Source organism: Pan paniscus, chromosome 5 (genome assembly GCF_029289425.2).
Source record: "Pan paniscus chromosome 5, NHGRI_mPanPan1-v2.0_pri, whole genome shotgun sequence".
In the NCBI taxonomy this organism is placed as follows: domain Eukaryota; kingdom Metazoa; phylum Chordata; class Mammalia; order Primates; family Hominidae; genus Pan; species Pan paniscus.
The window spans coordinates 156,064,338-156,088,663 of NC_073254.2; the positions used below are offsets into that span (position 1 = coordinate 156,064,338).

Sequence of the window (24,326 nt, forward strand, 5' to 3'; positions counted from 1 at the left end):
AACAAGAGAAATTTCTTACCTGTGGTTCTAGAGGCTGGGAAGTCCAAGATCAAGGTGCCAACAGGTTCTCTGTCTGGGGAGGGCATGCTCTCTGCCTCATAAGACAGCACCTTCTATGTGTCCTCTTGTGGTGCAAGGGGCAAGCCAGCTCCCTTCAACCTTTTTTATAGTTCCATTCACGGAGGGCAGAGCCCTCAAGACTTAATCACTTCCCAAAAGGCCTCAGTTCTTAATATCACCTATTGGGGATTAAGTTTCAACATGAATTTTAGAGGAACATGTTCAGACCTACTACCACCTTCTTCACACTTGTTAACTCCTTGCCCTCATCCCCTCACACTCCTGCACCTCACTCTCCCTGCTCCACCATGTTGGCCCCCTTGCTGTTTCCAGAAAGTACCAGGCATGTTCCTTGTTGTCCTGGATTTGCTGTTCCCTGAGCCTGAAATGCTCCTCCCAGATAGTGTCCTGGCTTCTCCCACATTTCATTCAAGTCTTTGCTCCATGTCACCTCAGTGTGGCCTTCTGAGGTCCTGCCCTGTTGAAACTGCAGACCTACCCCACCCCTGCACAGTGGAGTCCACCCAGCACTCCCTCATCCCTTCCCTGCTTATTTCTCCCCATAGCACTTACATTATTTCCCTATAGAGGGCAATTTACTTATTGACTTTGTTTATTGTCTGTCTTCCCCACTAGAATCTCAGTCCCACAGGGGCAGGCACGTTTTATCTGTTTTGTTCACTGCTATATTCCGAGAATCTAGAACAGAGCCTGGCACATAGTAGGCAAACAAAAACATGTTTGTGGAATAAATGAATAAACATCCAGTTGGTCTACAGTCCAAAAAAGAAATTAGAACCACAGGTATAGACCTAGTCATGCAGACAAGGATGCAAAGGGTGATGATACCAGAGAATGGAGCTAGGGGATCTCTAAGTATTTTACACACACACGCTCCACATACAGCAGTATCTACCTAATTATTTTCCCCAAAACAGTCATCTCAGCAGAAACTTGGAAAACACGTTTCATAGATGAATGTATTTGAGAAATGCTATATGATCTCACTTTCTTGGCTATTCAGTACACATTAACATACTGAAGGGTCTGAGAAATTCTACAATTAAAAAAATAATTTTGATAAACCTGCATGTTTCCCAAATTTGATAATACCCTTTAATTCACATAATGTTTAATTGCTTATCAAATAATGTTCTTCCCTTTAAACACACTTTAACACTGACCTAGATTTTTATAACAGTATCAATAATATGATTTATATGATATATAAAGTATAATATGCAATATCATATTTATGTAATACATATGTTCTATATTTATATGGTAATATCAATAAGAATACTCTTAAAAATAAAATTTTATTACAAAGTGATTGGCAAAGCAGTTTTATCCAGTTTTACCCATGTGATTTCATTGATTCCTACCCTCTGTGAGGTATACAGAGCAGATCCCTACTTAAAGAAACAGAGGATTGGATGAGGCCCAGAATGGGTAGGACTTACCAAGGTCACAGAGGGAATGGATCACTTTTCATGCCATTGACTTCTTTGTGATACGATTTCAAAATACTATGTATTAATAATACTCATCTTCCCTTAACAATAGATCATGGCTGTCAGCTCAAGACATCTTTAAACAGAGATTGCACCACATTAGTTAAGGGCACAGGCTGTGGAGCTAGTCACCTTAATTTCCGGTCTGTCTCCATACTCACTGGCCATGTCATCTGGGCAAAGTAATTTAACAGCTTTGTCTCTCAGAGGATGATATTGATAATAGCACTGATCTAAGGGAGCTGAGACGATTACATGAGTTAATTCAAGAAAAGTATTTTAAACTATTACCTAGCACACACTCAAGGTTCAATAAATGCTTGCTATTACTATAGAAATATATGTTACTGTGTTTAATAACTGCATTCTATAACATGGGTATAATATAATCAATTCAATCACTTCCCTACCAAGTCTAGGTTTTGCCATCTGTTTCCTTCCTGAAAAACAAACAAAAAATGAACAACACTTGGAGTTTAAAAGAATCCCAAGTGCCATGTTGGCACAGATGTCTGGAATGAAGAACTCCCAAATACTTCCTGGTGCTGAGTGGGCTCCAGCGGAGAGTGTGGTGGTTGAGTGGTCCTTCTCTGGTCAGCAGACTTGGTGTGGAAGTCTCCTAAGAACAGACTATCTCCTGGGACTTGGAGTATTTCCTATCCGTGATCAGCAACATCTTTTCTTGCAGTATTTGGCAAGTTTGTCCTTGTTCCCGGCCAGAATCAGGAAGTTCAGAAGCACATAAAAACAAACAATACATAAAAATGCTTCTCTCAAATTATTCAAAGTTCAAAAAAACAAGAAATTATCCGTGATATTGGGATCTACTTGGTATTTTATCTTACTAGTTACATTTATTCTCATCAGTGTGCCCATCTTTTCCTTCCCAATGAATGCTTTTTTTTTTTTTTGGCAGTGTTTCTCATTGTACTTTTTTTCTTGGAGTATATTTAAAGATAGGAAGTGGTTAGACAGGTTATCACTATATTTTGCAAAAATTTACAGGTATTTTCATGACATAGACTATTCTAGCCTCAGTTTTCAAATTATATTTTATTATTAATAACATTTTTAGAAATTACTGTTATTCTTAAGATCAGCATAATTTTCTAAGAATGTCATTTCAGTGATCATAGTTGACCAATTGCAAGCCAATACAATAAAGTGCTGCTTTTTGAAATTTTACTTATCATTCAAGATCCATTTAAGTATCAGCTCCTTAATAAAACCTTCCTTGTTCCCCAACTCCATGTGATGCCCAAAGGACTATGCTTCTCTCTCTCTCTCTCTCTCTCTCTCTCTGTGTCTCTCTCTCACTCACTCACTTCAGTCACTCAACTAAATCCAATGGACTTTGTTCAATCGCAATTTCAGTTGTGCTTCTTCCACAAAATCCATCTGGAAACCACTCCCTTGCTCTTGAAGCACTCTCTTCCATGACACAATTCTGGTTTTCCTCCTATCTCTGACTCCCACTTCTCCTTTACAGACTCCTCCTCCTCCAACAAGTGATTAAATGTTACAGATACTCAAGGCTGGATGCTAGACCCTATTCACTTCTCGCTCATTTCCTAGGCAACTTCATGATGACCCATAGTTTTATTTGATTTATAAATTTGTATCTCCATCCCAGAAATTCCCCCTAAGCCCCAGACCCGTATGTCCAACTGGTTACTTGACATTTTTGCTTTGAAATCTCTTGAGGGCATGTATTTCTTTCCACAAACTGGGTCCTTCTAGAATTCCCTTTTTCTGTGACTAGCACAATCAGTCATCCAGTTATGCAAACCAGAAATCTAGGAATGATCCTTGATACTTACCTCTCCCTCAGCCCTTATATGAAATTTCTTACCATGTCAGTTTTACCTCCTACACATCTCTAAAACCTATTCACTTCCCTCTCCCAGCATCAGCACCCTACAAACTACCATCTTTTCTCACCTGGACTCTTAAAATGATTTCCTACCTAGTCATTCTTTACCCTTCCATTCCTTTCTCCATACTGCACCCAAAGTTGTTTTTAATACACAAATCTGAACACATTATCCTTCTATTAAAATCATTTCATGACTTTCTAATTCTCTCAGGAATTCTCTTAAGTCATCCTAAGTGTTTTCTTTAATCATCCTAAGTCTGTTAAAGTCATCTTTTAGAGCCTATCCTACAAAGTACTAACACTTCTCCAGCCTCATTTTGCACCGTGTCTCATCCCGCCGACCTTGTTCTCCTTGCTATGTCACACTTGGCTTTGTTATGATCTCTCCGATAAGCCATCTTCCTGCCACAGGTCCTCTGAATAAGCCCCCACAGCCTAGATTCCTGCACTCAGGGTGACCATGCAAGGTATGTTCTAAAGCAGAATACTTTTGAGTGTGAAGGTGGCACTATAACTAATTATGCCAGACAAGACAACATATGTTCACCTTAAATTAACTCCTGTTCATTTACCAGCTCTCAGATCAAACATCACCCCTTAAGGGAACCTCACAGCAACCTCCCTGGCAAAGTGAAGAAGAACATTGTTACTTTTATAACACAATATAACTCTCTTTAGTTCCTGGGGGGGGGAAAAAAATATATATATACACACACACACACACACACACACACACACACACACACACATATACAGGAAGAGAAGTGGGGAAGGAGAGAGAGGAAGAAGGCAAAGAAAGGAAAGGAAGAAGAGAGAGTAGACTACAAAGAAAATGGACACTCAAAATGGAGAGGTAGTACACTCATCAGATCAGAAGAATATCTTTTCCTAATAACATTAGTTTCTGAAAAGAGCGTTATTAATTTAAATTGTTGGCCTATACTCAGAGAAATCTGCTTACTGGAGACACAGTGTAAGAGTCTAAGTAAATCCTTGATCATCAATCTAGAAGAAGGACTTTTAAATGTAAAAATTATATTTAGTTTTAAAATTTAACAGTAAATGATTTTCTTTCAATTCTAATAAGAACACTTTATGGGATTGCTAGGGAGCCATTTAAACCCAGATATTTCCAAGTTACTTATCCATATAAAATCATAAAGCCTCACAATGCTTCTGAGAGAGGAACCCAAACCCAAATATTTCAGTATCATTACAAGTGAGACTTCTCCTAGCTTATACCATATCAACTCACTTATGTGACTGTCTTCTGGATTGTTAATTATCTGAGTGCCAAGAGGACATCTTATGAACCTTTGCATTTCCCTTTTCCTCACCTACTTTTCTTTTTTTTTATTATTATTCTTAAAGTTCTAGGGTACATGAGCACAACGTGCAGGTTTGTTACATAGGTATACACGTACCTTGTTGGTTTGCTGCACCCATTAATTCATCATTTACATTAGGTATTTCTCCTAACACTATCCCTTCCCCAGCCCCCCACCCCCCAACAGGCCTCAGTGTGTGATGTTCCCCTCCCTGTGTCCATGTGTTCTCATCATTTAACTCCCAGTTATGAGTGAAAACATGCAGTGTATGGTTTTCTGTCCTTGTGATATTTTGCTGAGAATGATGGTTTCCAGCTTCATCCATGTCCCTGCAAAGTACATGAACTTATCCTTTTTTATGGCTACATAGTATTCCATGGCATATATGTGCCACATTTTCTTTATCCAGTCTATTATTGATGGACATTTGGGTTGGTTCCAAGTCTTTGCTATTGTGAATAGTGCTGCAATTAACATACCTGGGCATGTGTCTTTATAGCAGCATGATTTATAATCCTTTGGGTATATACCCAGTAATGGGATTGATGGGTCAAATGGTATTTCTAGTTCTAGATCCTTGAGGAATCGCCACACTGTCCTCCACAATGGTTGAACTAGTTTACATTCCCACCAACAGTGTAAAAGCATTCCTATTTCTCCACATCCTCTCCAGCATCTGTTGTTTCCTGACTTTTTAATGATTGCCATTCTAACTGGCATGAGATGGTATCTCATTGTGGTTTTGATTTGCATTTCTCTGATGACCAGTGATGATGAGCATTTTTTCATATGTCTGTTGGCTGCATAAATGTCTTCTTTTGAGAAGTGTCTGTTCATATCCTTTGTCCACTTTTTGATGGGGTTGTTTTTTTTTCTTGTAAATTTGTTTAAGTTCTTTGTAGATTCTGGATATTAGCCCTTTGTTAGATGGATAGATTGCAAAAATTTTCTCCCATTCTGTAGGTTGCCTGTTCACTCTGATGATAGTTTCTTTTGCTGTGCAGAAGCTCTTTAGTTTAATTAGATCCCATTTGTCTATTTTGGCTTTTTTTGCCATTGCTTTTGGTGTTTTAGTCATGAAGTCTTTGCCCATGCATGTGTCCTGAATGGTATTGCCTAGGTTTTCCTCTAGGGTTTTTGTGGTTTCAGGCCTTACATTTAAGTCTTTAATCCATTTTGAGTTAATTTTTGTATAAGGTATAAGGAAGGGATCCAGTTTCAGCTTTCTACATATGGCTAGCCAGTTTTCCCAGCACTATTTATTAAATAGGGAATCCTTTCCTCATTGCTTGTTTTTGTCAGGTTTGTCAAAGATCAGATGGTTGTAGATGTGTGGTGTTATTTCTGAGGCCTCTGTTCTGTTCCATTGGTCTATGTATCTGTTTTAGTACCAGTACCATGCCGTTTTGGTTACTGTAGCCTTGTAGTATAGTTTGCAGTCAGGTAACGTGATGCCCCCAGCTTTGTTCTCTTTGCTTAGGATTGTCTTGGCTATGCAGGCTCCTTGTTGGTTCCATATGAAATTGAAGTAATTTTTTCCAATTCTGTGAAGAAAGTCAGTGGTAGCTTGATGGGGATAGCATTGAATCTATAAATTACCTTGGGCAGTATGGCCATTTTCACGATATTGATTCTTCCTATCCATGAGCATGGAATGTTTTTCCATTTATTTGTGTCCTCTTTTATTTCGTTGAGCAGTGGTTTGTAATTCTCCTTGAAGAGGTCCTTCACATCCCTTGTAAGTTGGATTCCTGGGTATTTTATTCTCTTTGTAGTAATTGTGAATGGGAGTTCATGATTTAGTTCTCTGTTTGTCTGTTAGTGGTGTATGGAATGCTTGTGATTTTTGCACATTGATTTTGTATCCTGAGACTTTGCTGAAGTTGCTTATCAGCTTAAGGAGATTTTGGGCTGAGACTGTGGGGTTTTCTATATATGCTATCATGTCATCTGCAAACAGAGACAATTTGACTTCCTCTTTTCCTAATAGAATACCTTTATTTCTTTCTCTTGCCTGATTGCCCTGGCCAGAACTTCCAATACTATGTTGAATAGGAGTGGTGAGAGAGGGCATCCTTGTCTTGTGCTGGTTTTCAAAGGGAATGCTTCCAGGTTTGCCCATTCAGTATGATATTGGCTGAGGGATTGTCATAAACAGCTCTTATTATTTTGAGATGCGTTCCATCAATACATAGTTTATTGAGAGTTTTTAGCATGAAAGGCTGAATTTTGTCTAAGGCCTTTTCTGCATCTATTGAGATAATCATGTGGTTTTTGTCGTTGGTTCTGTCGATGTAATGGATTACATTTATTGATTTGCGTAAGTTGAACCAGCCTTGCATCCCAGGAATGAAGTCGACCTGATCGTGGTGGATAAGCTTTTTGATGTGCTGCTGGATTTGATTTGCCAGTATTTTATTTAGGATTTTTGCATCAATGTTCATCAGGGATATTGGTCTAAAATTCTCTTTTTTTGTTGTGTCTCTGCCAGGCTTTGCTATCAGGATGATGCTGGCCTCATAAAATGAGTTAGAGAGCATTTCCTCTTTTTCTATTGATTGGAATAGTTTCAGAACGAATGTTGCCAGCTCCTCTTTGTACCTCTGGTAGAATTCGGCTGTGAATTCATCTGGTCCTGGACTTTTTTTGGTTGGTAGGCTATTCATTATTGCCTCAATTTCAGAACCTGTTATTGGTCTATTCAGAGATTCCACTTCTTCCTGCTTTAGTCTTGGGAGGGTGTATGTGTCCACGAATCTATCCATTTCTTCCAGGTTTTCTAGTTTATTTGTGTAGAAGTGTTTGTAGTATTCTCCAATGGTAGTTTCTATTTCTGTCTTCGCCTACTTTTCAACATTTTGTGTAATGTTTTGCATAAGCATTTGTTGAAATGAACTGAATTAGTTTAGGATCCCCTCAGCCTGCCCAAAAACTGGCCCCTTTGCTGACTCCCATATCTAAATGTTCTACCAAACTGCAAGATACCTACACACTCCAGTGGAGTCTACATCTTCCTGTAGTCTAACCTGCACCACTAGGGGTTCATGGGTCCCGAGCTGTGGTCCACAGCACACCTGTTGTCCTGGGCTTATAATGTTGCTGTGAAGAAACACCAGGATAAATGTTCGGTTTTCCTCAGGACATGGTTTTGGTGCTCACTTTTATTAACCCTGTCATGTCCAGCAGAGAGAGAAGAAACATAGCCTGAGAAGACTGAAGGGACCTATGAAGTACATCATGCGTAGTTGTTCCTGGTCTCTGTTGTGGAGAATGGAGATGCTGGCCACGTGCAGGAGTGCTTTAGAGAGCGAGGGCTCCCGAGGGCACCTGGAATCCCAATTTAGTCACTTTATAAGCTCTCTGTGCTCCTCAGGACAGTGGGGATGATGCACACACCTATGCCTGGGGCTTGTCACAAGGACTAAAGGTGCTCATACACATAAAGCCCTTCAAACAGATCCTGACATTTAGAAAATCCTCCTAAAAATACCAACAATTAAGGAGCTGGTAGGGGGTGGGTGGGGGTTCGGGAAGGAACACAGAATATCTATCGGAAGAATGGTAACTAAGTAAGAACAATAGCTACTGGTTTTTGAATACCAACTATGTGCCAGGCACTGTGCTAAGCAATTTATATATAATGCATTTCTAAAAAACAACGAACTTTGCTTGGTGGAAATTCTGGAGATTAAAAGTATTATCCCAGAAATACGTGAATGATGCGTAATCTTACACCCATCCGTGTTTTCATTACTGAAGGCAGACCCAGATTTCATAGTCCCCAAGTTGACTCCTCAAGTTGTTCTCCTTCTACCCAACCTTTATAAGAAGACATGTCTTTGTGTTCTTTTAAGGTCTTTTACAGCTTTTGAAATTCTCCTTGGGCATTCCCACTGCTTCTTGTTCAATATCTTTTTTTATGAGACTCCTATGTTCCTGGTGATTGAAGCTTACTTTTTTCTCATTTTCCCTCTGAAAAACTATCAAGCTGAAAAATGAGGATAGCTCTTGTTGACACTAGTCTAAAACCTGCCTTACCTTCTTTAGAAAACAAACACACTACTATTTACATATTCACTTTTCAGCATTCAAGTTCCAAAATGCACATTTGTCAGAAAGTCATCATTCTAAGCTAAAGATGCAAGGTGGTGCAGTATTGTTTGGCGACTCTAACTTAGTGAAATTTCCCTTTTCTCTGATTTTTATATACAAATCAAGATTTTTAAGAAGAGAAGAAAGAACTTTTTTCACATGCAAAGAAAATTGTGTTTCATTCCTTTTGCGAAAAATGTGGTTTCTGGACGACTAACTCCTGGTTTGCCTCTTTCCTACATACAAAGCTCTCTCACCGACAGCCCAGGAACACACAGCTAGTGAAACAGAACAATGGACAGGAAGCCTCCTACTTAGCCAGTTCAGCACATAGTCCTTAGTGACCAGGCAGGCCCAGTGTCACTCAAGAAAGTGGAAGATTGAACCCCCACAGGGGAAATTTGGGTCTAATCAGCCATCTTGGCTCCCTCCTGTAAGATCATGGTACTCGGAACAATAATCTCTGCCTAAGTTATCTGAACTGGCTGCTTGTGCTATCCCATAAATCTATGGAGTGATTAAATTGCACAACCTTCCTCCTCTCTTTTAGGCCAGATAAACATCTTAGGAGAAATCGTTCACTTAGTTAATTTGGAGAGTAGTCAGCTGAAATAAACAAACTTCTAGCTGAGATGTGCAGTATGGTGAAAGTTGTCTGAGATTTGGGATCTGGGTTTTCTCTGTCTTTATTTTGCAAGTGGTGGCAGTGACATGAATTAGTAATGTGCTCAGCAAGCTCAAAGGAATACCTTTCATGAGAGCTGCTTCTTTCCCACCATATTTGGGCTGCTTTGCGGCTTCATCTTTCTGATACCAGCACTATCTCATCTTCCTGGTTCCTCAGTGATGCCCCTGCTATGAATCTCTATCCCATATTCCGTGCAACCTGTTTATACCAAGAATGTCACTATCTTCTTCATTCATCTCAGATGCCATGGAAGCCCAGTAGCTACTGCTCTGTCCCTGACACCTTTTCCTCACCCTGAAATGACCTTGACATACCACGACAGGGGCCAGAGTCTGGTTCTTGTCACATGGCCTGTGTTTCAGCCACTGTAAGTTGTCATCGCTGTCAGAGTCTCCACCCTCTTTGCCAGTTACATAAGAGGCTACATAGACATCTGCTTCCTAGCACAAGCTTTTATTAACCAGAGGCAGCGTGACAGGCCAAGTAAGCAAGAGGTCCATTCCGGAGCCCTGTCCTCAGGGAGGGTGAGGGGCTGTCGTCCGGTCAGGTCGTGGCTCCTGGGGCAATTCAGCTCAGCTCTGAGCCTGTTTGCAGCCTTCAGTACAGGGGATGACATGTGATGTTGTCAGCCTGAAGGGGCAAAAAAAAAGCAGCAGCCCTTTCAAAATCAGAGTGCCCCTGCTGTTTGTTTCCTTTTGGAACACAATAAGAACAGACTGGGGACATGACTCTAGGCTGTCAACGCTTCCTACCAGCTTCCACAGCACCTTTCATATGCCAGAAGAAAAAAACAAGTTGCTTAAGTTAAACAAGGACTCAATGAATAGTCAAAATAATTGTTTAGCTTGGATATAAGGCCTTAGGTAAATAGATGATTGCCTGAGACCCTGGGCCAGGAAAAGCAGCTAGGCAGGACACCGCTTGTTCTGTCCCTCGGAAAACAGCCCAGTAGCCTCTGCTCCTCTGAGGACTGTTGTTACTGAATTAATTCTCTCTTCCCACCAGCGTATTAAAGCAATTTAATATCAGAACAGGCTCCTTAAAGCAGGGAGAAGGAAAGAAAACTTTCTATATTAGAAATATACCATTAACACATAAATCTTACTACATGAGCGCTTCCATTAAATAGAATGCTTCAGATTGGGAATGTCTGGTGTGTTTGTATTGAACTGTTTTCATGTTGTGAAATTTCTCAGATGCATTGTTAGCATACTTACAATTGTCCTGCCTCCTGCCTTACTGGTATTTTTAACATGATTTCATCCTTTTGAAAATGATTATTTACTACACCAAAGGGGCATTGTTAGGTTTATGAGGAATCAGCTTCTCAAAGTGCAGTGTAGTTATGGACAGTGTCAGCACTGAAATGGAATCTTCCAGGTATGGTTTCCTTATTTGTTGTTATTGCCGATTTGTTTGGGTTTGTTTGCTTGTTTAGGTATCTTTGCTCTCACCTAGCTCCATTGTTACTTGTCTCTTCTTCCCAAAGTAGGGTGCAGTGTGAAAATTTGTTGCCAGCTAATTTCAGTTCTGCTGAAGAATATTTTTAATAATTGCTTTCTTACTTGAAAGTAATAGATTCCTTGTTGATCCAGGACAGGATTTGGTTGTCTTGCTTGTACAGCCCATTTCCACTGAAATGCTCTTTGATTGAACCGTGAACTCATCAAGGGAGTGGGATTCTCCTGGTATTCTTTTTCCACAAATCATCATGACTGTACATTTGGTTTATCGGCAAACAGCAATCAAAGCATACATTACGTAAGAAAAAGTTAATGCTGACCTGTTTAACCAATTTTTCGTCTTGATAATATAGGAAAGTGGTTAAGAACATGAGGTTTCAAGTCGGTTCTGAGTTTAAGCATAAGCTCTGCACTTACTAGCTCTATGAGTCTGAACAAATTATCAAATTTCCATTAGCTTTGTTTCCTCATCTGCAAAATGGTCAAATAATAATAATAACAACAGCTACTTTGGGTTGTTGGGTTGATGATGTGAGATAATACATGTAAAATCCTCAGCACAGTATAAGTATTCAATGAATGTTATCTACCATATTATTTTCACATACCTTATAATTTCCTTACAACAACTCTGTGATGTAGACAAAATTGCTATGATTTATGCAATTTAAATATTAGACAACTGGACTTCAGAGTGATTACTGATTCATCCAGGGTTACCCAAGATGGCAAAATGTTCGTCCTCTCAGTACAGGAGCCCCCAAGTTCCCAGTGTATTGCCCTCCCTTCATCCATTTGGCCACAGGGTACTCTTCCTCAGTTTCCCTAAATCTAAAACTTTACATAATAATGGGCCTCCTCTGCCCTAGATTGTCAGGTGAAGACCAGGAAGAAATCCTGTCACAGGCATTAAAAACTTCATCAATATTACACAGACACTTTCTGGGGAAATGGTAGCCTCATGGCTACAAAGTCAAGAGGAACTCTTTGGTAATACTGAAAAGAAAATACTAATGGAGAAGTGATTTCCAAAAGGTGAGCGTGAAAGTGCTGGAAGGAGCCCATGAGATTACAGCAACAGGTCAACAAATCCACAAGCCCAGCCAGCTTTGTAGATAAAATCTATACAGTCTCCTCCATACATCATTTTTACTGTATATGTCTCCCTTCTTACCATTATAAAACATAAATTTATTTAAAGTCAGTGAGTCTATCATTTTAACATGCTGTATTTTCTCAATTGATATTAAAACTACAACTACTTTTATGTGAGGATCTAAGATTTTCATTTCTTTTTTCATTTTAAAAACCAGGTCTACACACTCCCTAAGGTGTGTGTTTCTAATCATAAGGTTAGAAAACAATGGTATTGTGGAAAGAGCTCTGCCTATGAAGTCTAACAGCCTAGATTTAAGTGCTACCCCACTGACTATAAGCTGAAAGCACCATAAACTTAGGCAGCTCAATTAAAGTCCATAAATATTTACTATATCAGGACTTTAAGGGGCTTGTGCCCTTAACTGGGACTACAGAGCGAATAGTAGTCCTTCACAACCATTCTTCTCTGAGCCTCTATTTTCTGACTTATAAAGTAAAGAGAATAAAGGTGTCTCTCCTCACAGGGTTATTATGAAGGTCCAATGAGAAAAAAACAAGAAGATAAGTATACTGTCATGTTGTGAAAGTGCTTTGTAAACATAGGGTGTTCAAGACAACTGCCGAGGAGAGAAAAACACTTCAACTTTTCTTGGTAGCTTTCCTTTATTGACCAGCCACCCCATATTAAAATACATAAGTACATTTTTTTTAAAGCTAACAGCTTTACCCTCATTGATGTAAGTTTATATTCAGACCTATAAAAGTACTTTTCTATCTATTCCTCTTCCTCTCACTTTGGTTTATAACATTTATCCATAAATTACAATATTCTTTCATATCAATTTGGCAATGTAATATCACATTATACAAAGCATTGAAGAAGGCACCAATGTAAAATTCAAAGCAGAGAACAGCCCAAGAGCTCATGGCTTGCACTTTACAACCCCAAGTACACTCAAGGCCCATCTATGAGGGACATTTTAAGCATATCAGTTGCATGAGTTGCAGCTGATGGGGATCTCACCCAGACGCTGAGTTCCTCCAGGAATTAGGAAAGGAAGGAGAGAGGACTGTTCTTCCTTTCAGCTCCCAGGCTGGGGCCCCAGTGCCACCTTACTTCGGGAAAAAGGTGATTTATGGGAGTGTACCCATTACTACTGGAATTGAAACCTTCCCTGATTCAGTTCTTCCAGAGATACATTATGTCTCACGTATTTCTACCTCTCCTCTGATTCCATATTATATACAATAACTGGTGAATTTGGTCTTTATTTCTACTCTTGTCAACAGAGAACATTCACTTAGAATCCACTAAGTACCAGACAGCATTCAAAGTGCTATTATGGAGAAATGTAAATAACATGATATGCACGATCCCTGCTTTGCAGGAGTTTAGAAGGAAGCAAACCAGCATTTATTGCCAGGCAGTGAGTATTATTTTAGGTTCTCTGACAAGGACACTTCGAAGTGGGTCTTAACTTTATTTTATAAATGAGGCGTCTGAGGCTCAGAGAAATAAATCTGCCAAGATCACACAAGTAGCAAGCGTCTGGGCCAGATTTCTCCAAGGCCTACCGTGTTCTAAAGTCCATACTCTTTCCACTCTACTCCATTACCTCCCCTGATGAGAAAGGCAGGACACATACTAAAAAGGAAAATGAACACAGATATTAAATATTAAAGGAAACCAGCCAGGCGTGGTGGCTCACACCTGTAATCCCAGAACTTTGGGAGGCCGAGGTGGGTGGATCACAAGGTCAAAAGATCAAGACCATCCTGGCCAACATGGTGATACCCCGTCTCTACTAAAAATACAAAAATTAGCTAGGCATGGTGGCGTGTGCCTGTAGTCCCAGCTACTCGGGAGGCTAAGGCAGGAGAATCGCTTGAACTCGGGAGTCAGAGGTTGCAGTGAGCCAAGATCGTGCCACTGCACTCCAACCTGGCAACAAAGCGAGACTCCATGTCAAAAAAAAAAAAAAAAGAAAGAAATATATATATACATATAAAGGAAACCTACAAATAAATAAGTACTAGAAACTCTACAGACTGTCCTGTGTGCAAGAGTGGCCGAGTGCCTGGAGCAAGGCTTGCCTGTGAGCCGATTCTAAAGCACATTAATGATACAATCTGGAAAAAAGAAAGGTGGATGCCAGTCAGAAAACAATTGTGTTGGAACAAAGAAAAATTATAGTCTGGGTGATTAACACTTTTAAGAATGAAAGCTACAATGCAACACCCATTTGTCCTTCTGGATTCAGAGTCTTTGTCTCTGTGGCCCTGGGAAGCATAAAAAGACTTTTGTCTTTTTATGGAACTTTGTAAGTTGCTGTGATTTTCACAGACCCATCTTCTAAGCACATACAAGAGACCTGTATTCCTTGTTAGTGTATTGCCAACCTCATTACACTCAGTATTAAATATCCCTTTCCACATAGCACTCTCTTCAGTATGGTGAATGGGAACCATTTTTCTCCTGACATCTGGGGTTGGTTTCATTGAGGATTTACAGGGGAAAAGTGAATGCACGTGGCAATGTTTTCAAGCCTTTGTTGGGATTTTCTGTTTTCTAGGAGATATACGACTAAGGGGTCAGACGGGGGTTCCTGCTGAACGCCGTGGCTCCTACCCATTCATTGACTTCCGCCTACTTAACAGTGAGTAATCAAGTGTACCTGGAAAGGAACAAACGTTTTCTTCAAAAAGAAAAAAAAAATCCTCATTTCCCTCTGAACTTCAAAACCTTCTGGGGTCTGCCTTCCTTCCTGAATCTCTCTTCTGCCAACTAGAACTTAACCCTTTGTCTTTGAATTTCCTCACAAGTGAAGTAATTCTGGCCCTGCCCTGCCTCTCAGAGCTCCACTGAGGGTCAAATGAGATCAGGTCAGCTTTAAAAGTATAAATCTCTGGTCAGGCATGGTGGCTCACGCCTGTAATCCCAGCACTTCGGGAGGCCAAGGTGGGAGGATTGCTTCAGCCCAGGAGTTGGGCAACAGAGTGAGACCTTATCTCTACAAAAAATCAAAAAATTAGCTGGGTATGGTGGCGCAGCCTGTAGTCCCAGCTACTTAATTGGGGGCTGAGGTGACAGAATAGCTTGATCCCAGGAGGTCAAGGCTGCAGTGAGCCAGGATCGCACCACTGCCTTCCAGCGTGTCTCAAAAAGAATAAAATTTTTTGTATAAAAAGTGTAAGTCTCAAAAACTGTGATGCCCTATACAGGGAAGCTACTATTTTCATTTTCCAGCACATTCTCTCTACCTTCAGCCAGAGCTAGACTAGGTGAGATTCCATTTTGTTTTTAAAACCCCACAGGGAAACCTCTTCTACAGTTGCCCTTAGTAACCTACCTGTTATGGAATTCTCACTTCTTTGTCTAATATAAATCCTTGAGGTCTATTCTTGCCTTCCTGGTAAAACTCTTCACCAGGGCAAAATCCAAAGCACTTGCTGCTTTCTCCCTTGAATCTTACAAGTTCATTGACTTCTACCTTCCCCTCCCTAAACTGCTCCTCATCAATAGTTTTGCTCAACCTTTGGTCCACAATTTTCTTAATCTTAGGTTTCTTTGCAAACCCAAACCAGTGACCAGTCATCCCTCCAGATTTCATGCCTTATAACGATCATAATCATCCTTCACTGTAGACTTGTGGGGGAGGTGGAAGAGCAAGTGGATAAATTTCACAATTCGCTCCAAGGTTTTCAGTGTTTGGTTCTCATATCACTTCCCATCTGTAAATTTCAAAGTGCTAGATTATACCCAAAGAATATTACTTTCCTTTGACATAAATAAGCTCAGCTAAAGAGGCAATTTGATTTACTTCAACCCCTGGAAATTACTAGGAGAAATTAGAACTTGTTATTTCTGATCCTTCGATCCTTGAGAGGCCAATAGTAGGTGGCATGTTTGTATTTCTCCTGGCTTGTTAATCTCCCATATCGATGTGCAATGTCTGTTTTTTTAGCACTTTCAGGGACACAGAGACTTGGAGTAATTCTTTCCACACTAGAGATAACCTTCCCTACCCAGACCCTCAAAAATGCTTTTTGGAAGACCGAATTGAGCCATTAGACCAATGCAATATGGGATACGGCCTGCGGGAGCTCTATTGGTCCCTCTGACCTTTCCTTATACCCTGAATGGGCTGTTCCAGCTACCCACGGAAGTTACACCTTTGACAGTCTCTAGACTGAGTGGATTTCCAGGTCCTAGGCATGTGGTTTCTCTAAGCAGGACAAGGATGAGCAAGGGGTTCCATTTCACTGTTTCATATAGACCAGAACGCTCCAACGGCATCCCATTTTGAAAGTCGGAGGGAGAAAACAACCGAAAGCCCTCTTTTCAATAGTAGATGAGTGTTAGTTCATGGTTTCTAATATGAACCACAAAGGAATCAGGAAAATAAGGGGATATTTCTGTTTATAATTCCAAAGTTTCATTATTTTAAAACCTTAATCCCAGTGTTAATAAGCAACTTTACTGCTAATGGTGGTTATGTTTGCAGGTGGGACAGTGGAATATTTAATTATCTACATCATAGGATTCTGCAACACTTTTTTTTTTTTACAATTTGCCTCTTTTACTTTTGTAATCTGAAAAACAACTGCAAAAATAAATAACATTTAAAGAGAAACTCATTGCAGATAACAATTCAGTGTCATATTGTTCACCATGTAAGAGATCATCTGCCAGCAGCTGCTATCCTGTCTTCCCTCTGCTGGAGATCCTCCAGGACTTCTGAGCACCTGGGCTCAACCCCAGCCTCATTTCCCTGACCCTGGATGCTGCCTGCCCCTCTACCCCCATTTCACCCCACCTGGTACTCACAATCCTCCACTCATCGAGTGACAGTGCTGGCCATCCACCCTGAAATTCCCTTTAGGGTCTCCTCAGCATTCCATTCCGGATAACTCTTTCACCCATGTCTCTTACTCTGTAACATATTGCAGATGCAATATTAATTTTCCTTTAGCATATTTTCCTTTATAGGTGGTCTTCAGTTTTTTTTAATGTATCAAACACACCCCAAAAAGACTATAAGATCCTAAAGACAGTCTTCTCTTTATCCCTAGACTATCAGATCCTAAAGACAATCAATTGCTATTGATCATTTACTAACTATATTTAACTTACCAATTATTAAAGGGTCTCCTCAAAAACATTATATTAAATAACTATGAATGTAAATCATCCCCTGTGTTTAACTGAACAACACAGGTAGGAATGAAGGCCTCTAAGATTTTCCTTTGTGATACGATTTACCTCTTGGTATAATGCACCAAAGACCCCGTTGGTGAGTTGAAAGTAGAACAGATAACATTACTGTGGTCGCCCTCCACGGTTCCTAACTTAGTTTGCAATTACAACAGCTTGTCACCACGGAGCAGAGATGTATGAACATCTGTGTTATGCACAGTCACATAAGGTATATATGTCATATCTCCTACTACTTCATATACTGTCTATTTAATTCTCTTTAATATCATTCACATCCTTGTTGTGGTTTGCCTGAGTTGTTAGTGTGTGCTTTATGCCTAAAGGGAAACATCTTGGGACATTTGGGGATTTTCTCGTAGAACTTTTCTTTTTACCAGCTCATTCTTATTCTACACTGTAAGAGCTGAACTAGTTTAAAGTGATTCTTTAGATCACTTACCTTAATTTTGAGTCAAGTTTTTCCCAGTGTGGGCACAGACCCCAAACTTCATTTTCCTCGGGTGCTTGCAGTTTTGTTCTCTCTCCCACAGTAAAATCTAATCTAGGATTTTTTTAAACCATTTATAGGAAAAACCAAATCACCATAGCCGTCACTCCCCAGCTCTGCATCCCTGCAGCCTTTCTTCCAAAATGTTAGTGAAACCCACACAACTGCCATCCCCTTTCCAAAGTGTCGCTGGGTGGGTGTCCCTCCCCCACCCACCTCAGTATATGCATTGAATCACTGGAGCACGCAAGAGCAGAAATATATACTAAATAGTGAGGCCCATGCATTTCCCCATTGGTCCCATTAGTCACAGCCCCAGTTTGTCACAGGAGGGCAGAGGACATCAGAATTAAAATCTAAAATTACTTGTCTTCAACCAGAACAAAGTTTCTAGGTGTTAAAATGGATAACTAGAACAGAAGTGGACAAATGACTGTCCACACACCAAATCTGTCCCCTCCTCCTGCCTGTTTTGGTAAATAAAATTTTACTGGGATATTGCTATGCCCATTTGTTTATATGACATCTATGAATGCTGTCACTGAAACAGTGGCAAAGTAGTTGCACAGAAACCGTGTGGTCTACAAACCGCCCCCCACAAACCCCAAAATACTCACCCTATGGCCCTTTACAGAACAAGGTTGCCAATCCTTAACTTAGATTTTTTTAAACAGATTCAAGAGAGCTTTTTGACAAAGCCACAAGCACATTCAGTCCAGTGTGTTTATCTTTGTTAATGTCTTTTTTTTTTCTGTTCAATTTCCAGTGCCATCACTTTACTTTCAAGAATGGACTCACATTGACTAAATTTTTATGAACAGAAGAATAAACAGAGAGGGAACCTCTGTTATTGATGCAGATTTTAAATTCCAATTTAAAATTATAATTTCTACTTGCACATTCTTCTGGAAGAGATTATTTTTGCGGGGAGGGGAAGCACATGTTTGGGGCAGAGGGAAACACAGTACTACCAATTTCATGTACCTGTTTTCTGCATATAAGGTGACTCTTGGTTTGCCTGGCATAGTCCTAGTTTGCACCTGTTGTTCAGGAGTATTTATTAATAGTGCCATCTTTCATTCCCAGAGTGTCCTGATTTGGACACTAAATTACAAGGCCAACTGCTTATATAGGTTTTCCCAAAAAAGAGTATTTCAATTTAATGTTTCTCAAAGATCACATGCAGGAATAAGTTTAAAAGATCTATTGTATAATATTGTGACTATAGTTAATAACAAACGTATATTTGAAAATTGCTAACAGAGTAGGTTTTAAATGATCTCATCACAAAAAATAAGTATGTGAGGTAATGCATAAGTTATTTAGCTTTACTTAGCCATTCCACAATGTGTGTGTGTATATATACATATAGATCTTGAAATATGTTGTATACCATAAATATGTGCAATTTTGTTAGTTAAAAATAATAATACCATATCATATGCATTCCAGGAATAAAGATTAGAAAATCATTTTCATAAGAGATTCATCTAGATCAATAGAAATACATAACACTCATTAAAAGCTAATTTCATTTCCTGTTTCTATTTTACACAATTTAGAAAAGAGTCATCTCTATGAACTTCTTGAAGCTTCTCTGGATAAATAGCAGGAAACTGTGGCCTCAGCACTGTTTGTGTGGGACATAGGAAAGATAGATCTTTAAAGACTGTTATCTTTACACCTAAGCATAGAGAGCCAGAACAGAGAGAAAAGGGGGACAATTGTTTTTATTCCAGATGATGTCCTAACACAGAGAACTGGAGTGACGGAAAAGTAACGGCTGTATTCTCCCAATGTCGATTTCCTATAGATTTATTTCATTTACTAATTCTGTTTGTAGGGGGGAAACAAAGGAGGAAAAAATGTAGAGAAGAGTGTTCTGAGACTTGTGGACCCAGAGGGGAGAGTTGCAGAAGCAATTACAACCTTCTGCAGAGCAGGCGGCTCCAGCAGCCCCGTCTACAGCTCTGTCTCCTGATTTAATATAATCAGCAGCCTGAGTAGATAATGACTAGGTTGAGATGTTCCCGTGGCAACCATCTCAGAGCAACACAAAGTGATTTCCACACCGGCTCAGCAGAGGAAGTGACATACAAAGAAAACATGCTCAGGGACTGTGGAGCTTGAGGAAAAGAAACAGCTTCAGCCTGAGGTTTTAGGGCACCAAGTATCCACTGCCACAGAGAACCCAGAGCTCCAGACCAGCCCCTGGGCTTTGCAGTAGTAGGTTAATTGGCTATTTGGCTTTTCCTGCCTGTTAATGTGCTAATCTTGATCTTTAAAGCGCTATTCCTTCAGACTTGACTCTCCTGTCAGGGTCATCTTAACTGCACAAGCATGAGGTCATTTTAGTAGAGCTACAAAAATATTTCCCTTTACTTATTATTTCCCAAATGGAACCAATATATACAAACATATATATTTTTTAACCTTTCTATGAAGAAGTGACCCAGAGACTCAAATATTTTTTTAAAGCTGCCATCTAAAACATATTATACCCTGCAGCCATTCTTTCTTTGACATATAAAACACACTCTCTTTGACATATAAAACACACTCTCGATGAAGGACTGTTGAACAAAAGCCACTCAGTATGCTGGAAATCATCTGGCCCTAAGTGATAGCCCCATCTTAAAGATGGAGGGACAGTTTCCTTCCAGACTCCATTTCCTATGAGAGAATTCTTGGCAGACAGTTACAGCCTTTTAGTAACCTTACAGATACCTTTTCCCGTCACCTATAAGAACTACACAAAATGCAAAGAATCTGAACTAAAATGTCATTGGATGATTTGAATTCAGTCATGCTGAGAAGATGCTATCCCACCCCCAGCCCTGTGTTCCCCAAGCGGAGAAGGGAGGTGTCCGCTGGGACTTGTTCAGACTTCTCCTCACACTTGTGAGTGCCAAGGTAACACCCTACAATTTCAAAGTTCAATATTTACCTTCCTCTAGAAGAAAGGCAAGGCACTGGCTGTGGTAGTGGTGCTTTCTGGCTCAGCTGGATCTTGCTCCATGATGGTGCACTCAGGGCTTCTGGCTGCAAGCTCCCAGCACTTCAGCTGCGGAAGTGCCAGGGCAGCAGGATGGTTAACCACTGAAATGCCCACTAGGTTGCAGAAGACAGAGTTGGCGATGTCCCGACTCTCCCTATTACTACCCCTCGACGGAGCACCTCCTATGGTAGGCATTGTACCAGTGCTGGAGATACAAAGATGAATGAGACATGGCCACTGCCCTTGAGGGATTTACAGTAGCATAAGCTACTGTATCTACAATTTATTTACAAATACATTCTGATGTGGTGTGATACACCAAATAATACATGGCTGTATAATAACAGCATACATAATATGAGAAATATATGCATCTACGGGATTCAGAGGAGTTCAAGAAGGGAATAATTAACTCTGTCTTGGAAATTAAGGAAGTCTTCCTGGGAGAAGTTAAAACACAAGCAGATTATGGAAGCAACAGTGAAATAAAAGAGGGCTGTATGCTAAGGCCAACTATTAGGGCCATTATAAAATATGCTTTAAGACTTAAGAAACCAGGAAAACATTGTCAACAAGTTTGCTCAACTAGATAAAAGTGTTATTCAAAGACAAGGTATTCTAGTGGGATCCAAGCAGAGAAGTCAGGAAAAATTATACAACATATGTCTGAGAAAAAACATATTCAAAAAGAAACCATTTTCACCTTCTACATCTAAAAGTGAAAACAGCCATTGCCTTCTGTTAACCTGTCTGACATCATTTAATGGATTACTTTTTATCTGAAGGATGAAAAATAGAAAACTGAGTTAGGGAGTCCAGTACTTCCTCTGAGTTTTCATTCATTTATTCATTCAACAAACAACACCTACTCTATGCCAAGAAGGCCATGAAACCCAGGTGCTCTGAGCCACACCAACCGCCACAGGACTGAGATAGCCTTTTGTATGATGGCTACCTTCTGTCTCAGACAGCAGTGGGACTGGGGTCTACCAGAGACACCAAACAAAAATATCTGAACAATTCCTTTTAAGTCAACAAGGACCGGGGAGATGGGGGAGAAACCTGCTATACGCTATATCTGGGCAGAAAATTCTGAGGGCTAGAAAGGAAACTATGAGATATTCTGCTACCCTCAAAGAGCAAACAATCTCATTACATAGACAAGGAAAATAAACATTACACCAAGTACCATACAACAGAGTAAATGATCTAATTCTAAAATAAGTAACAATAATCAGAGACAAGAGAAGGCAGAGATTACTGAAGTACCCTGAGCAGAAGAAGGCTCTATGGTCTTGGGCTAAACACTGAAAGATAAGACAGTGTTGACTGATGAAGGAGTTGCCTATAAGGGAGACTGACCTACGTATGAGGACATAACGTCATTAAGTAGGAAGAAGGTCCAAAAAGTAGCAAATAAAGTTCATTAACTAGAGAGAAAGGCTTGGAATGCCAAGATAAAGAATTCAAACTTGTCTCATCAAGAAGAGGATCTCTAGAGAATTTTGCGAAAAAGGTGAACCGGATAAAACAGTGTTTGAGAAAATTAACTAACATCCATATGTAGGAGACACAGTTTCAATGAATCCAAAGAAATGTAATCGGGCTGCAGACTGTGATGGCTGTAGAGATGATAGTGTAAATCCACAGATTTCATATAAAAGAAGACATAAAACTTGAGGATACTGAATATTGGGAGAGCCAGAGTTGGTCTGGCCATCTGAAAGACTGGAGCTGAGATCAACAGTCAGAAAAGTTAGAGGATGAGTTAGGGGAAAGATGGTAAGCTCCACTGGGACAGGTTGAGTTTGCAGGAGAATCGAGTGGAAATGTCCGGAAGAAAGCTAGAAATAATGGACTAAAGTGCAGAGGAGATGTCTATTTTGGAAATTCCACTTGGGAATCATAATCATTCATGAGCCATCTGGCCAGAACAGGCGTCATGAAGTCAACCAACTACTTTTGTTCAGGGGCCCCTGTATTTTTAGTTTATAATAAGCTTGATTTTGAAAAGCATTACAAGACTGTCCATGAGAAATCCCACAAAGAAATGAGTTTCCTTTAGTGAGAAACTCTAAATTTTCCTCTGTGAGAAACTATTTAGACATTAGAGTTCAGGCACCACCTCACTCCCTCATGATGGATTCTATTGAGTACAAAAGTGACTTGTGTCAGATCCCAGTGGATTTGCTAACTCACCTGAACACAGCACAGAGAAATGGCCATTTTCTACTACAGCACTTCCTTGAGCGAAACTCTAACCCACTCAAAGTATTTTCAGCATAGTGGCTTCTTTGGATTTCTGGAGACATTAAAATATAGAGGGAAGCAGAAGTAAATTAAGTTTTTTTTACTGAAGTTACCTATGAGTCACTGAGCTAAAATGACTTGTTTGTTCAATAAAATTAAATTCAACCTCCTACCCAGAAACAGGCAGAGCCTATCTCTGTGACCTCATTAATAAACCAAATGCAGGGCTATTTTTTTCATTGCCATCCCACTTTCAAAGTTTCAGAATATCTAAGGGATTCACTGTGGTCCCCATTCTACTGTATGTATGAAAAACCAGAACATGGCCCCAGCCTTAATATCTTTTGTATGTTTTCAAACTGAGATCTCAGGGTTCACACACAAGATCAAAAAGACCTTGTTTTCTTTCTAACTAGCAGACCAAGTTGCCTTGGGGCATCTGGGTGGTTTATTACTTTTAAGTAACATGAGGAAGAAGGGCAGAAGTTATGGAGGAAAGTCCCAAGAAGAAGGTGGCCAATGCCACTATATCTAACAACAGCCACCATAACAGCTCTAGTCTGAGAGGTGCTTAACCCCAGGCACAGGGTGTACAAGGCCAGGTGTGCATCCCTCTTAGGCAAGGTCCCCAGGCTGTAGGTCTCTTGGAAGCCTGGAAGCACAGGAGGATTGCTGTGAATACTAAAAATAAAAATGAGTCCCTTCACAACCAAACCACGGCTGCCTCTCTGCCTCTTCTACCATGGTTGCCCCACCCAGAGCTCCAAGCTCACTAAGTCATCATCAATAGAGGGAGCCCACAGAAAGACCATGAGCTTTGAAGTTAGACCTGGGTTTGAATCCTACTTATACTGTGAGCTTGAAAAAGATGCCCAAACTACTTAATGTTCACATACATGCAAGATTTTAATTTGATTGGGTTGTGATGAGGAGTAAATGAGATAAATGTGTCCAGAAGCCTGCCTTGCTTATAATAGGTCCATAATAAATACAGTTGAGTTTTGGATGTCCCTTCTCTCTCTGCTAAGTACCTCCCTCTGCAGCCACCACTTCTCCTAGGAAGCATCTGTTCACCCTTCAAGCCCTGGCCCCATCATTATGTCCTTTGTGAAGCCTTCTTCAATCCTCCCAAAGGAGTGAACTCATCATTCTCTCTGCACTCCCACTACATCTCCCAGAAAGCATCATCACATTGTAACTGCAAAGTCATTGAACCTGAATTTCTGGAGGTAGAGCCCAGGATATTTTCAAAAC

General features: G+C 40.1%; 1 protein-coding gene across 2 annotated transcripts in view; it reads left to right on the forward strand.

Moving 5' to 3' along the window:
* PDE7B (phosphodiesterase 7B) overlaps positions 1–24,326 on the forward strand; it is a 345,718-nt gene that overhangs the window by 243,689 nt on the left and 77,703 nt on the right. For both annotated transcript variants that reach the window (XM_003827686.6, XM_003827687.5), the window contains one exon: positions 14,693–14,776. In XM_003827686.6, coding sequence (XP_003827734.1) covers positions 14,693–14,776 — 84 coding nt within the window. The remainder of the gene's footprint in view (positions 1–14,692; positions 14,777–24,326) is intronic.